General features: G+C 54.9%; 2 protein-coding genes across 6 annotated transcripts; both read right to left on the bottom strand.

The window, feature by feature from the left end:
- Positions 1 to 2,200: 2,200 nt before the first annotated feature.
- OVCA2 (OVCA2 serine hydrolase domain containing) lies at positions 2,201 to 3,639 on the bottom strand. Its single transcript, XM_043903369.1, has 2 exons — positions 3,369 to 3,639; positions 2,201 to 3,025 (listed from the first exon to the last, which is right to left on the bottom strand). Exons 1-2 carry the CDS (start codon positions 3,553 to 3,555, stop codon positions 2,526 to 2,528), a joined length of 687 nt encoding a protein of 228 aa, XP_043759304.1. The 5' UTR covers positions 3,556 to 3,639; the 3' UTR covers positions 2,201 to 2,525.
- Positions 2,889 to 12,501, bottom strand: DPH1 (diphthamide biosynthesis 1). Of its 5 annotated transcripts, none has more exons than XM_043903362.1 (13): positions 12,359 to 12,501; positions 10,397 to 10,549; positions 10,208 to 10,271; positions 8,459 to 8,580; positions 7,918 to 8,075; positions 7,678 to 7,799; positions 5,938 to 6,006; positions 5,387 to 5,543; positions 5,172 to 5,272; positions 4,405 to 4,483; positions 3,991 to 4,131; positions 3,727 to 3,834; positions 2,889 to 3,025 (listed from the first exon to the last, which is right to left on the bottom strand). In XM_043903362.1, exons 1-12 carry the CDS (start codon positions 12,417 to 12,419, stop codon positions 3,745 to 3,747), a joined length of 1,317 nt encoding a protein of 438 aa, XP_043759297.1. In that variant the 5' UTR covers positions 12,420 to 12,501; the 3' UTR covers positions 2,889 to 3,025; positions 3,727 to 3,744. The 5 variants fall into 5 exon arrangements, with proteins under 5 accessions (XP_043759297.1, XP_043759303.1, XP_043759299.1 ...); XM_043903368.1 differs by having other exon boundaries at positions 12,316 to 12,436; XM_043903364.1 differs by having other exon boundaries at positions 10,208 to 10,549; positions 12,316 to 12,442.
- Between the last annotated feature and the right edge of the window lie 1,015 nt (positions 12,502 to 13,516).

Raw genomic sequence — 13,516 nt, 5'->3', positions numbered from 1 at the left:
CTCTTCCTGTCTTCTGGACCTCATTATCCCTAGTTGAAAATGTTAGATCAATGTTTCTTAGCCAGACCTTGTTTTCCTCTTCCTAGTGGAGTGCCTGAGAATCTTTTTTTTTTTTTTTTTTCAAATTACACATATTTACCAGAGATTTACACTCTACTAAGACAGTGGTTTTCCAGCATTTCATTGCATGACAGTGACCAGGATGGTTTGTCAAAATGCAGATTCCTGGGTCCTAGTGATTGGCTCAGTAAGTCTGGAGTTGGTCCCAGGAACCCAAGGTTTAACATGATCCTGATGCAAATGGTCCATGGAATTGGTGTGGAGGGGAAAAACACCCTAAGATTCCCCATTGTTCCTGGAGGGCACTATGGGGGATGACATATCACACTTGTTGGGAACACGTGGACCATATCATGTTTCCTCCTGTGCTGTGATTAGTTGTCTCACTCTTTGCAACCCCATGGACTGTAGCCCACCAAGCTCCTCTGCCTGTGGGGATTCTCCAGGCAAGAATACTCAAGTGGGTTGCCATGCCCTCCTCCAGGGGATCTTCCCAACCCAGGGAAGCCCAGCAATTTTGATCCTCAGGGGAATTTCCACCTTCTCACTTCTGCTTCACCAGATCCTGCTCTGGTCTTCAACCTCACCCTTCTAACACTGCCTTAATATTCACTCCCCAAATGTCTTTCCCTCTCTCCTTTACTTCTCCCAGTAATTCCAAGTAGCAGCAACTGTGGTATGCAAGACATGTTCATCTCTTGAGGCCTTGCTAAAGAGGGAAGCCTGTGATTGCCTGGAGGGCTTGTGAGTCAACTGCAGACTTACTGCTTTTTATTCCCAACTGCTTACTTCCAGAGAAGAAAGGAATCTGAATTTTTGTGTGACATTCCTAAAATTTTAACTATCACAAACCCATTTTTTCCCCTAAAATTCTATGGGCCAAATCCCACAGGTCTGTAGGAGTAATTCAGAGCATTTCAGTCTCTTCCTTTGCCAAGGAAGGGGTCCCTTTAAAACATCAAGAGCAAGGTAGTAGCACTGAGGCAAAAAACTTTCTTCCCCCCGCCCCCCTTTCTGCCTAGGCATTTAACTCTAGCTTTATTTTTAATATTGCATGGTGCCTGCTAAGTGGCTTCAGTCGTGTCTGACTCTGTGCAACCTTATGGACTGCAGCCTACCAGGCTCCTCTGTCCATAGGATTCTCCAAGTAAGGATACTGGAGTGGGTTGCCATGCTCTCCTCCAGGGGAATCTTCCTGAAACAGGGATCGAGCCATCGTCTTATATCATCTCCTGCATTGGCAGGCAGTTTCTTTATGACTAGTGCACCTGGGGAGCCCCTGTAAGTCTCAGAAAGCTGCTATCCATAGTGAAGAACTCAGGATTTCAGGTGATTTAAGGCTCTTAGTCTGGCTGCCTCAGGATGGGCTAGGGCATTTGTGCTGCAGTTCCCTAACCCCAATTCCTGCTCAGTTACTAAACTACTTGGGGCAGCCATGCTTGTGGGCCAGATACGGCCTGTTGCGATCTTCCAGAAAAGGAACAAACTGATGAATCTGCAGAGGCAGGGCAGCCTGGGGAAGAAGGCACTGGAAGTGGAGGGAATGGTTAAAGCGAGCAGTCTTTAGAGTGCCTAAGAATAACTAACAGCATTTTCAAACCAGATGGGCTGCTTAGGCCTTGGCTGTGACCACTACAGAGTAGCATCCATCTCCAGCTCTGCAAACAGGGTTAAGTTTGGAAAAAGGTTACCTCTGTGCTGTCTTTGTTTCTATCTAGGTCTAGTACCATCCCATCCTTCAAACTCATAGTTCAGAGAAGCTGACAGCTATGGTGGAGAAAACAGAGAATACATGAAGCCTGGTTTTGACAGGCCAACACACAACTCTTAGGGATCAGGATCAAAGGAGCTAAAACTCAATATGGCCCAGGCAGAGCTTTGCCAACTGGTCTCTTCCCTAAACTTCTCAGATGTAAATTCTTCCCTCCTTCAGGGAGGCGTCCTTTCCTTCAGCTTGGGACTTAAGACTTCCACCAAAAATGTGTATGTGCACATATGCGTAAGCTTGTCCTAGGGGTTCACAACTGCAAACACCTCCCAGCTTGGTGCTGCCCTGGAGGCTGTGCTGATGCCTAGGAATCCATGTTTTAAAAAAACATAAAACGGGTTTTCCTGTGTCTCTTTTCCAGGAAAAAGATGCTCAAAATCCAAATCACTTTATTGTGTGGCAGTCAGTGCTGCCAGTCTCTCGTTTTCCTGTCACCCCCCACTCATTCAGGATGCCAAGGTCAAAGTCCACTGAGGCCTCCTAATCCTCCTCCCCCTTTTTTCTTTGAGTGCAGAGCTGGGCTTATATAATTTGAGTCTTAAGTACTGATATTTGTCTCTTAATTGGAGATGGTGAGGTGCCCTAATAGCAGGGGAGATTTCTACGTAGAAAAAAGGCAGGGATTACAGAGGCTGCATCAAGGTCATGGGAAGTGGAATGGAAAGGGGATGCAGAGGCAAAGGCCTTTGTAGAGCTTTCAGTTTGCAAACTGGTCCAAGAACTTGAGGTAGGCCTGGCGCTGGGGTGCGGCTGCTGGAATGAAGTGGCCACCAGAGTGGGTAAGGGTGATGGCTCCATTGAATCGGCTACACAGCTGCACACTCTCCTGAGAGGGGATGACGCCGTCAGTGTCCCCAAAAACATGGAGGGAAGGCAGTGACAAGGGACCCTGCATGATGGGTTCCATGAGGCCAAGGCCCCGCGGGCAGAAACCAGATACGAGGATGACAAACCGGGGCAAAGGGAAGTGGGGATCGCCGGCTTGGCCAAGGGCACACACAAGAGCTGCTAGCGCGGCCCCCTGGCTGAAACCAAGGATCCCATCGAAAGGCCCCAGCTTGTTCAGTGCCTGTGCCACCGTTCCCAGGGCTTCCTCCAGACCTCTGCACGCCGTGGGCTCTTCCAGGGCCAAGAAAACGTCTGCCTCCTGTTCGGAAAACCACCAGCCTCGAGGCTGCTCCTCCGGAGGGCAGGGTCCTACAGAGATTACGGGAAGAGTACAGAGTTAAGGCAAGGGGAAATCTAGGGGGAAAGAAATACAGAGAATGAGGGAAACAGAGGTGGTTGAGGCAGAGTAGAAAGTCTGGGGTAAATGAGGCGGGGAACAGACTGACCTGGAGAGATGAGTAGAAGTCTGAGAGGACCAGGCAGGAGTTTGAGCAAGCGGCTAGGTTGGCAGAGGTGGCATGTAGGGGCAGAATGAAGTGGGAGGATGGCAGGAATGTGGGGAGGGACAAGGGTGGCTGTGTGCAGGCAGGTGTTACGCGGACGAGGCAAGACAGAAGACTCTGGGCGCATTTCCGGGCAGGGCTCCTCTCACCGGAGTCTGGCTTGGCGCCTTCCGACCCCGCTGCGTCCACGACCGGGTGCGGGCCGCTGAGGCACACGAGCTCTGCGCGGCCCCGCAGCGCCTTCCGCAGCGCCCCGGTCTTCTCACGGAAGCCCCGCTCGCTCTGCCGAAAACCCGCCAGACACAAAATCCGCAGAAGCGGCTGCGCAGCCATCATGCATGGCGCGTGCGCGCCAGAGGAACAGGAAGCAGCCTTTCCCCGGGCGGAAGTTGAACACGAGGGGCGGGACCCAATACAGCCACTACCCTGGAGGCGGGCCTCAGAGCAAGCGGACGTTGCCATGACAACGGGAAGAGGGTGCGGCAGGTCCAGAGGTAGGCCTGATACCTGGGAACCAGGAGCGTCTCAGGGAGCGATCGGCGACACCTTCTCGTCTCTGCAGCTGCAAAGCTCGCAAGCCGCGGCTGGAGAGGGGCGCGCGGGACCCCCCTGAACCTGGGGTGGCAGACTTAGGTCACGGTCCCGCTTCTACGACGTTCCCCACCCCGCTGTCGTGCATTTCCCTTAGCGGCCGCAGGGCGGCGGCCTCGGCTCGCGCCGCCTGGGAGGCCGCGCCCAGGCCCCTCGGTCTTCCTTGGTGTCCCTTCCTACCTTCCCCAGGGCCGGCCGGCCTGGGACCTGGAGCAGCCGATCCCGCCCGTGGTTCACCGTCCACGGCCCCAAGGAGCTGCTGGCGTAGAAGTCCATAGGGTAGGGCTGCTGCCAGGATATGTCCCTCAAGGCCACCGCCGCCTGGGGGAGAAAATCCGGACAGTAGCATTTGCCAACATTTTTCTACGCAGGATTATTTAATTCAGTCCTCACGATGACGTACGAAGGTCCTATTATACCCATAGCATAGAAAGGAAATGTGAGGTTCAGAGAGCGGAAGGGACTTGCACAAGGCCACACAGCTAGGAAGTGCCTCCGCTGTAACTTAAGTGCAGCTCCACTGAGGACCCTTTCCAGGACAGAACTAAGGATAAAGCCCATTCTCCCCCAGGGGTTTTCAGAACCTAGTGTTACCTCATAGGGCGTGAGCAGCGGCTTGGGGAAGGCTGTACCCCAGTCGATGGACAGGCGTGGACATGCCACCTGCACCCACCTATAAGAAGGGAAATCAGGTCAGATCCAAAGGCGGGGGAAGGGGGGGGCGGGGGGGGTGCTCTCTGTTCCTGGCAGCATGCTGAAGAACATGACTGTGTCCCCAACACACTCAACGGAGCCTACTATTAATTCGAAAGTAAAGACTGTCACCAACTGCTGTTTAGAATAGCACTATGGTATTGTTTTCTCCTGTTTCCTCCACTGTGAGCTTTTTTTCAGTTTTTATTGAATTTGTTACAATATTGTATATCTTATGTGGGATCTTAGCTCCCCAACTAGGGAATTGAAACATGCAGCCCCCCACACTGGAAGGTGAAGTCTCAACCACTGGACCACCAGGAAGTCCCTGACTATGAACTTCCTGAAGAGAGGGCTTGGGCAGCATGTTCACGATCAGACCCCAGGATAAAATTTACTGCCTGGTCCAATGCAGGTGCCAATCACCCCTCAAACTCATCTCACGCAGAACGACTATGATATAGCTGTTGCCTGTGAGCCCCCAAGCCAGACAAAGTTGAGTTGACCCATAGCCAAAAGTAGCCCCCGCGGAATGAGTGCTCTCTAAACATTAAAATTTCATGGTCATGGAAGCACTGACTCCAGCCTGCAATAGGAGCTGGGCAGAACCCAGATTCTAAGCTTCCTTAGCCAGTCATCTCTAGATAGATTAAGGTGGGGAAACGTACACATCCACCTCGGGAAGGAGGCTGAGCTTGCTGGGGAAGATCTCGGAGAGCAGCAGCCTCACGAAGGGAAGTCCCAAGGCTTGGAGCCGAGATTCCAGGTGCTGTTGGGAGAAGGAGGCAGAGCTGGGGTGATCAAGTGGCCAAAGTAAATCCCTTGGCCTCCTGATTTTCTCAGCCGGGTTCCCAGCTAGTCCCCTTTCCCAGAGCCCACTGACCTCCAGAATCTTGGGACTGCCTTGGCGGCCCAAAGTGCCCAGGATGAGACCCCAGGATTTAGCTGAGTGGGCAGTGGCTATGGCTTCCCGGCGGTTGGCCTGCATGCGCTGGTGGTCATAGTGCTCTCTGGACAGGACCTTGCTGTAAGGGTCGTATCTGGAAAAGAAGCTGTCAGGGTCACTGGGACAGCCACTCACAGGACTTGTGCCATATACACAGCTCCCTCATGCAGCCCCTTGGTCTTCGGAACCCTCAGGCTCCATGCAGGCACTTAGGAACAGAGGCAAGAGCAGAGACTGCTACTGGAAGATCAGTTCCACGGCTGGAGCAGGCACGAGAGAGGGTTCTAGGATCTGGGTGTGGATCCAGTGGATGGGGAGGTGCTGTGTAGCAGCAACCCTACATCTGGTACCTAGATTCAGAACCTCAGATCCTCAGGGCTGGGGGCTTTTAAGTGGTCCCGGGGTGAGGAGGTTTGGGGCTGATTGAGGGTCTCAGGGGCAGGGGACTCCACCCCCTTCCCAGCTGGTTAGCCCAGCCCAGCCGATACCGGTAAGCGGAGATGTTGGGGTTGGCGATCATGACAGACTCCAGGTGGAAGCGGCCATCTCCAAGATACCTGCAGTGGGGAGAAAGGGGGCCATGAGGGTGGGATGGGGCACCAGAAGCAGGCAGTGGCTTGGAGGTCCAGAGGACTGAGTTCTTGGCTGGCTACACTGCGGTGTATGTGAACTGGGACAAGTCATCCTTTAAAACCCCTCCTCCCACATGCAAGGCCCTGGATGTCTCACATGTAAAATAGGAGTCTGAACTGGAGGACCGTTAAGGCCCCTCTAGTTATGTAATGCAGAATCTAAGAACTGCCCCTATCCCCAACTGAACCTTCTAGGGGAAGAGGAAGGAGCCAGCCAGGGTCATGAGAAGGCTCTAGAGAGCCTAACGTGGAGGTGGAAGGACAGACTGTCCCTCACCTAGCTCAGTACGGATGTGGGAAGTGGTGTTCAGGGTGTCATCTGGGCCATAAATGAGCTTTCAGGGTGTATATATAGTTTGACTACTCTTTGCTCAAACTAGCTCTTGGGTCCAGTTACTGAACTGTAATAAGAGCCAGTGTTTACTGGGCTTCTACCTTCCATGTACCAGGCCTGGGCTAAACACCTGACATGTATGACTTTACTCAATCCTAACAGGTAATCCTCCAAGCTACCCATTTCACAAAATCCCCATTTCACAAAAGATACTAGTGAGGTTCAAGGATGTAGAGAAATCTGAATCCCCATTTCGCAAAAGATACAAGTGAGGTTCAGAGATGTTAAGAAATTTGCCCAAAGTCACACAGCTCTCTTAAGCAGTATACCTGGGACTTGATTCTAGGCTTAAACACCAGGCTGTATCAAGCAGGGCTAGGAGATGCTGTCCTTAACTGCACCTTCCCAGATCATGGAGAGGCCACAGCATGGAAGACAGTCCATGTGGCAGCTCCTTCTCTCTTGGGAAACCACACCGAATTGTGATGAATGGCCAACAAACACTCGGGGTGTTCCTCCCTCCAACAGACACCCGAAGCCCCCAGGGGCAGGCATGTATGAGCTCAGAGTTATATATGCCCAGGCAAGAGGGAATGCCCATCAGGGAGCAGGGCTGCCAGGGAAAGGGAAGGCCCTGATGTGGGCCTCTCTGGGGGCAGGGATGTCCTGTGTGGGTGCAGCAAAGCTTGTGGGAGCAGCACCAGCAGCCCCGGAAGTGGGACTGAGTCAGGGGAATGCCCCCCCTTCCCTGCCATTAGCTGAGAATGGGGCTCCCCTCCCCAGTCTTAGCGGGGGGAGCTGTCGGCTCCGAGGCTGGCTGCATTCACACAACATTAAGCATTTCCATTACCTAAAATAATTAGGCGGCAGGAGACACGCTGCTCCTGCTTGTTAGCTGTCCAGATGCTAAATTAATGGGGCTGCAGCCTGGGCGTGCCCATCCATCTTCTCCAATTATATTCCCACCATTTTGAGCCCCACCCTTGTCCCCCCCCTCCGCCCCCCCACCGCCCCCCGGCCAGCATCAGGCCCTCATTCCTGCCCCACCCTGGGGATAGTCTTCTGGATGTTGGCCAGAGCACTGGAGAGGGAGTCGGGGAACCTGAAACTCTCTTTGGTCCCCATCTTGCAGGGTGACCTTGAGCGAATGGCTAAGGAGTCTGAGACTCAGTTTCCTTTCCTGGACGATGAACCTCAGCGTTCAGAGGAACCTAGGGAACTTTTCCTATGTCTCTATGACTGGCCCCCCATTTTCCACTTACACCACAGCCTCCACCTCCTTGGGTAGGCAGGGGGACGTGCAGCCCAGAATCTCCCCAGGGGACAGGGGCTTGCACTGTGGGACACTCACACGATACTCAGCTTTCAGCTCTTGGGCAGCTGCCTGTAGGGAGAATGAGGGAAGGGAAGCAAGTGGACGGGGAGGGAGAGCCAGGCCCAGAGGACCAGCCTGGAGCACCTGACGTGGGGACCCAGGAGGAGCCCAGAGACCAGCCCATTACCTGCAAGGTTGACACGAACTGAATGGTGCTGACCAGCGCAAGGGCGCTGCCTGGGGGAAAGGTGAGGCGGACAGAGTCCAGGAGGTGGGCAGTGTCTATCCGGATGTCCACAAAGACGTACAGCACCCGGAAGTCTTGGGCCGAGGTGTCCATGGGAACTGGGAGGAGGGAAGAGTTCAGGAGACTGTTTTGGAGGGCAAGAGGGGCAGAGGACAAGCAGCTTCAGCCTGAGGACAGACGGGGTTTGGGGAGGTAGGGAGGGTAGTGTCACGGGTCTTTTAGAAGCTCCATCTCTGCCACTCGACTAGGGGGTCCAGCCTGCTCTACCACCAACAGCCTTTCAAACACCCATAACTGGGACAGCAGCATGGTTTCCAAGGCAACCAAGTCCAAAGGCAAGCTCCACCCATGGAGCAGGAAGGCCAAGGCCATCCCAGACACCAGGAGGGACCTGGTGCGTGCCAGCAGCAGCAGGCACTGCAATGGAGATGAGCGTGCAGTTCTGCCTCCCAGCCAGGTCTGGGTGTCCTGGCGGCCGTACCCAGGCAGCTGTGGCCGTAGTGCACCAGAAAGTCAGCCCCCAGGGCTCTCGCAGTGAAGTCGTCCACACAGCAAGCCCCATAGGTCACGTCGCCCATCACCATCACTTCGGCCTCTGTGAACCTGTGGGGGTGGAAATGATGGGACCGTGACACAAGGAGTGAGGTGGTAGAGAGACCTGAATGTGGTATATCTCAGGGCCCAGCTCTGCTCTCCCTGCCTCTCCCAATCCTTTGGGTTGGCAACTGCCACTTCTGCCAACAGAGTAGGAGGGGCCCAGCTGCTACCTCCCCCAGGTCTGGCAGCAGCTCCTGGAACTCTAGCTGTATGCGGATGGACTCTACAGCACCCTGGTTCCTCTGCCCGGACTCCAACTGCAAGAAGGACCCCCCAGGCCTCAGCCTGGCATACCCACGGGTCAACCACAGACCTCTGCTGCCCTGACTCATCCCACCCAGAGCCAGGTGCATGCACATACAGGCAAAGACACACATTTCCACTCCCTGGCACTGTGACACGTGCTGGATGCACATCACCTCCCAGCCGCCCAGAACCCCTGCTGCCTCCCCACCCTTAGTCAAGGCCCTCTGTGCCAGGATGGGGGAACCCACGAACAGCTCCCCCACAGCACATGGCGCCACCCACATGCCTCATGCGTCAGGAAGAGTGGGCTATGGCCAGCGCACTGCCATGGGATCTGCTGCCAGGCCTGAATCACTGGGGGATGGGGGTGGGTGGGGAAGACCCCACATCCCCTAAACTCACCACAGGAAGGGGGTCAGAGGCCCAGCTCTTCCCTGAGACCCACCCCTGGGGCATGGAGTCTGGCTCAGGGACGGGGAGGTGGGGGGGGGGGTCTCCCTGTTCTTCTCCTGGGGGTGTGGTGGCGAACGCTGAGCTGCTGCCAGGCACTGCCCCCTCCCCCCCCACCACCACCCCTTTCCCCAAATCAGGCTGTGCACAGAAGCAAATTATTCAGCTCCTTAGAATGCAGCCCAGGCATCTGAGTCAGCCGGAGCACTTAATTTTTTATAGATTAAAATGTATGCAAATTGGCCCAAGCCCCAGAGAGCATCCCCAAGGGGCAAGAGGGTGGGAGCAGGGAAGTGAGTCTGTGGCTGCGAGATTCGAAGCAGGGTGGGGGGAGGGCGGCAGCAGGGAAGTGGGAGGTTCCCATCACAAGATGACCTCCCCTTTCTTCTTTTGCCTTCCCTGTTCCTGTACTGGTTCCAGATGGCTGAGCGCTCACCCCCCTCCTGAGGATGGCTCATTGTATTGAAGAAACTTAGACGAGGGAGGTGGAGGAACTGAACACCATCTCCTAGGCGCTTCTCCTGCTGCCAAGCCCCTCCTTGCCCCACTCCTCCAAAGGTGCCAGAGAAAAAGTCTCCCCCCATAGCCAGACCCCACGCTGACCACCCAGCCCATTCCAGGGTCAACTCTGGGGGCTCTCAGCTTCTTCCCCAGGCCCCACCATCTGCTCTGCGCCCAGCTTTGAGGACAATAAAATTGACTCATTTCTCCCTCCCAATTTCTTTTTTTTTAGGGAAGGGGAAATTTATAGAGACAAGGAAGGATTGTAGCAGGCTAGGAGTTTAGATTGCGGTTTTTCCCTTGGTGTGTGTATGGTTGTGGGAAGGAACACAGTAAGGCAGAGGTCCAGAAAGGGAAAAAAATGATGCCAATGGCCAGAGCCATAATGGACACGGGGAAGGTCTCGGTTCAGCTTCCACAGTGCCCCAAGGCTCACCTTTCCAAGATATCCACAATGGTACAGGCGAAGAGGAGGAGGCCTTCGGGCATTTGTAAGGCCACTGCAAGATAGAGCAGAGACATGCGAGCAGAGGGCTGGGAAAAGACTGGGATGGGGACACCCCCCTGGCTGGGTCAGACCACCTCTCCAATTGCACTCCAGCTCAGAGCTTGGGGGGGGGCTCACCCTTCTTGGCCTGGGCCTGTTGGATCCTCCAGATGGTCTTGGGAATCTCAAAGTTATAGTTGGAAGGCAGGACTTGGATGGCCGCCTGCAGCTGGGGATTGTTCAGGATCTCAGCGGGGATCTGATTGGCCAAGCGGCCCCGAGGGGCTCGACCTAGGATAAATGTGAGAGGCCTGAGTTGGTGCCTGGCTTAAATCACAGCCAGACCTGATGGAGCTGTTAATGCCACCCAACTTTTAAGGCCCAGATCCCAGAAGTCAAGGGGATTGGCTCAGCCTTCTTCCCCACTGAGTTCATGCTGAAGCTGGAGAGATGACCCATTAAGTGAGGAGGAAATCTGTGTAACTGATTTCCATGTTATGAGATTATTGGGAATCAAGGACTTGAAGGTGTGGCTCACTCACCCTGAGAGTAAAGCTGGCACCAGGTGACACAACTGAGGGGCAAATGGGAAAAACATCCACACAACTGTTCCTCGATAGAGAACAATCCTGAGACAGCCCAAGAGCCCAGCCAGCCCAATCAGTCTGGGAAAACGTCCCTCTGCTCCCAGCCCCTGAGAAAGCCTTGAAGTTCTGAGATCCTAGATATGAGATCTGGAAACAAACTGTTACAAGTACTAATTTAAAAGACTTCCTTCCTTACTCCAGTCCCATTGACTTATGTCTACACTGGTTAATTCTTGCTTCTTCCCTCTCCTCATTCAAAAGGTAAATAAGCACCATACATTTAACTGCCTTAAGTTCCCTAGTTCCATCATTCTATCCCACTTCCCACTCCTGGAAGGCTGAAAAGAACACACTCCAGTCAGGACTGTGGGCAAAGAGGTGAGGACAGAAAAGTGATCTTGCCCTTCAAGGGCTTGTAGTCTAGAGGGCGAAATGCAGGGACACAAATAATTACAACCCCCCACCCCCAAGATTAAAGGAGAAGAAACACTGTAGTCCTTTAGGAAGGCTGCAGCCCTTACTCGGCATCCTACTCCCCACAATTCAGTTTAGCCCAACCTGGGCATCTCTTTGGGCACCAGACAGTTCAAGAGTGTGAAAAGGTGAGAAATGGACTCATTCTGCGAATATTTATTGAGCCTGTACTATTTGCCAGAACTTCTACCGGAGATCCTGCTAGACTGACACTTCAGCCTCTGTGTGTGGGTACTGTTTGGGGCAGCAGTAGACACAGGGGTGGTGATGGTGATGGTGCAGTGGAGTAGTAGAACGACAGGCTGGGACCCTAAGTCCCGATCTGAATGTAACCACTGCTATGGTACTTCTTGAGTTGTTTCAAAGGCCTTGGAACACCAGTCAGTGTCTCTGGGCCGGCCCTCACAGAAGCTCCTCTGACAGGCCCAAGTCCCTAGTGGTTGCAGGGGTGTGGGAGCTGCTAGTCCTAGCAGCTCAATTTGTCCCAAAGGCCAGTAGGCTCCTCCTTTTTTACCATTTGGCTGTGACCTTCTGTTTACGTCAGTATTCCCCGGTAGACGGTGAGATCCCTAAGGGCAGGGCTGCAATCTAGTCCCCGCATCTAGCACAGGCGGCATTCAGGGGGCGCTCCGTAAGTGCCGGGTTAATGAAACCTTGTGCCTCTTACGTGAAGTATTCCCTGAAGGCAGACTTGAGGAATGCCCCGTCCAACACGCCTGGCTCCTTCCCTCCCCGTCGGGTCCGTCTCATCGTTTAGTCCTCAGGAGTCTGTCTGCCCTCCAAGGAAGGGAGGCAGCGTTTCCGGCTTGAGAACTACAAGCTTCTAGGAGGGGCTGCTCCCGATGGTGCCCTAAGGTCGCATAAGAAAGACCGGTCCCCCTGGACTCCAGCGACAGTGACTCGGAGCGAGTGACTACGAGACCTTCCGGATCTGGCGGAGAACGGCACCGCCGCCGTTTAAGTGGGCTGGTCGTGTCCCTGACTCAGGGGCCCTACCCCGAGATGGGAGGTCCGGAGGCCGCAGCGTCGTAGCACCCACCTCTGCCCGGGCCGTTTCGGCTACAAGACTCTGCGGCCTCGGCCGCCACCAGCGCCGCCATCGCCAGCGGACCCACGTTGGGACCAAAAAGACAGCGCTAGAAGAACTCAGAGAGCGCAGACAGTGCGATCGATCGCCGATCTGCCAGCGAGGGCGGGGATTTGCCGGGCGGGGACCGTGAAGGAGAAAGATAGGGGCGGGGCCAGAGTGGGCCGCTCGTCTCAGCCCGGAAGGTCGGGACTCTCGGGAGCCCCTAGTGGTCCTCGACCACGGCGGTTGCGTTCTCCCGGCGACCCAGTCCCCTCCTCCCCTTGCGAGCAGCCTGATCCTGGCTCTCCTGGACAAGTGCCCTCCTATTTGCAGACTCCCTGCCCTAGTTCGGGGGGCGCAGTCTTGTAAATGGAAACACCGCCGGGTCTTCCTTCAGCTCCCCAGCTCCCCTCCTGATCAGCCCTGGACACCTATGGGCGGGGCCGCATTCCCTGCCTCAGAGGACCCCATTGTCCCGACAGGACAGAACTGCGCCCACTGAGCCAGCGTCAAGTTGAGTCTTGATGCCGATTTCCGGAGCGCTGGGATGCCCTTACACCTCTAGAACCCACAGTGTGGAAGGTTCACTGTGAAAAACTGCTACCAGGGGAAGGACCCCAGCTTGAGGATGCTTTCCTGGTAGAAAAGGGAAGTCCAAGGACTTGACTGCCTAAATCTTCGGGATTCTGGCCAGTGTTTACCCTGCCTTGGCTGCCCCTCCGGCCTAGGTAGCCGGCCTATAAGCTCCTGGAATCCCAAAGAGAAGGCAAAGTGGCCAGTGGGACAGCCTTGACCTTTAGAAGAGCAGACTACCTGCAGGACTGGCTTTCAGCAAGGTCTGCCACCAAGCAGTCACCCCTCAGGGCCGTTTGCCCACCCAGCCCTCTGGCACCGTCTTCCTTTCTGCTCTGTGTGAATACAGCTGGCCCTTTAAGGCAGCTCTGTGGCCTCGGGCTCCCCTGGAGGCCCTCCCTGCTTGGAAACTCCTAATTAAGGCGCAGGGAGAAGTGAAAAACAAGCAGCCAGGGACAGGCCCTGCCTGGGAGACTGCCCAGAGAGGAGGGCTGGCCGGGCAGGCTGGGAATGAGCAGCTGAGGGGCAGGCCAGAAAAGGTCAGTGCTCTGCCCC

This window comes from Cervus elaphus, chromosome 5 (genome assembly GCF_910594005.1).
Source record: "Cervus elaphus chromosome 5, mCerEla1.1, whole genome shotgun sequence".
Classification (NCBI taxonomy): Eukaryota; Metazoa; Chordata; class Mammalia; order Artiodactyla; family Cervidae; genus Cervus; species Cervus elaphus.
The sequence above is the reverse complement of the archived record's forward strand: the minus strand, read 5'-3'. Positions and strand labels throughout refer to the sequence as shown.

Coding starts and splice junctions, on each gene's coding strand:
- OVCA2 (XM_043903369.1), bottom strand. CDS start 3,555: ATGATGGCTGCGCAGCCGCTTCTGCGGATTTTGTGTCTGGCGGGTTTT. Junction 3,026..3,368: donor AGGCGCCAAGCCAGACTCCG/GTGAGAGGAGCC, acceptor TAATCTCTGTAG/GACCCTGCCCTCCGGAGGAG.
- DPH1 (XM_043903362.1), bottom strand. CDS start 12,419: ATGGCGGCGCTGGTGGCGGCCGAGGCCGCAGAGTCTTGTAGCCGAAAC. Junction 8,076..8,458: donor CTACGGCCACAGCTGCCTGG/GTACGGCCGCCA, acceptor CCCTCCTCCCAG/TTCCCATGGACACCTCGGCC. Junction 3,835..3,990: donor GCCGGCCGGCCCTGGGGAAG/GTAGGAAGGGAC, acceptor CTGCCACCCCAG/GTTCAGGGGGGTCCCGCGCG.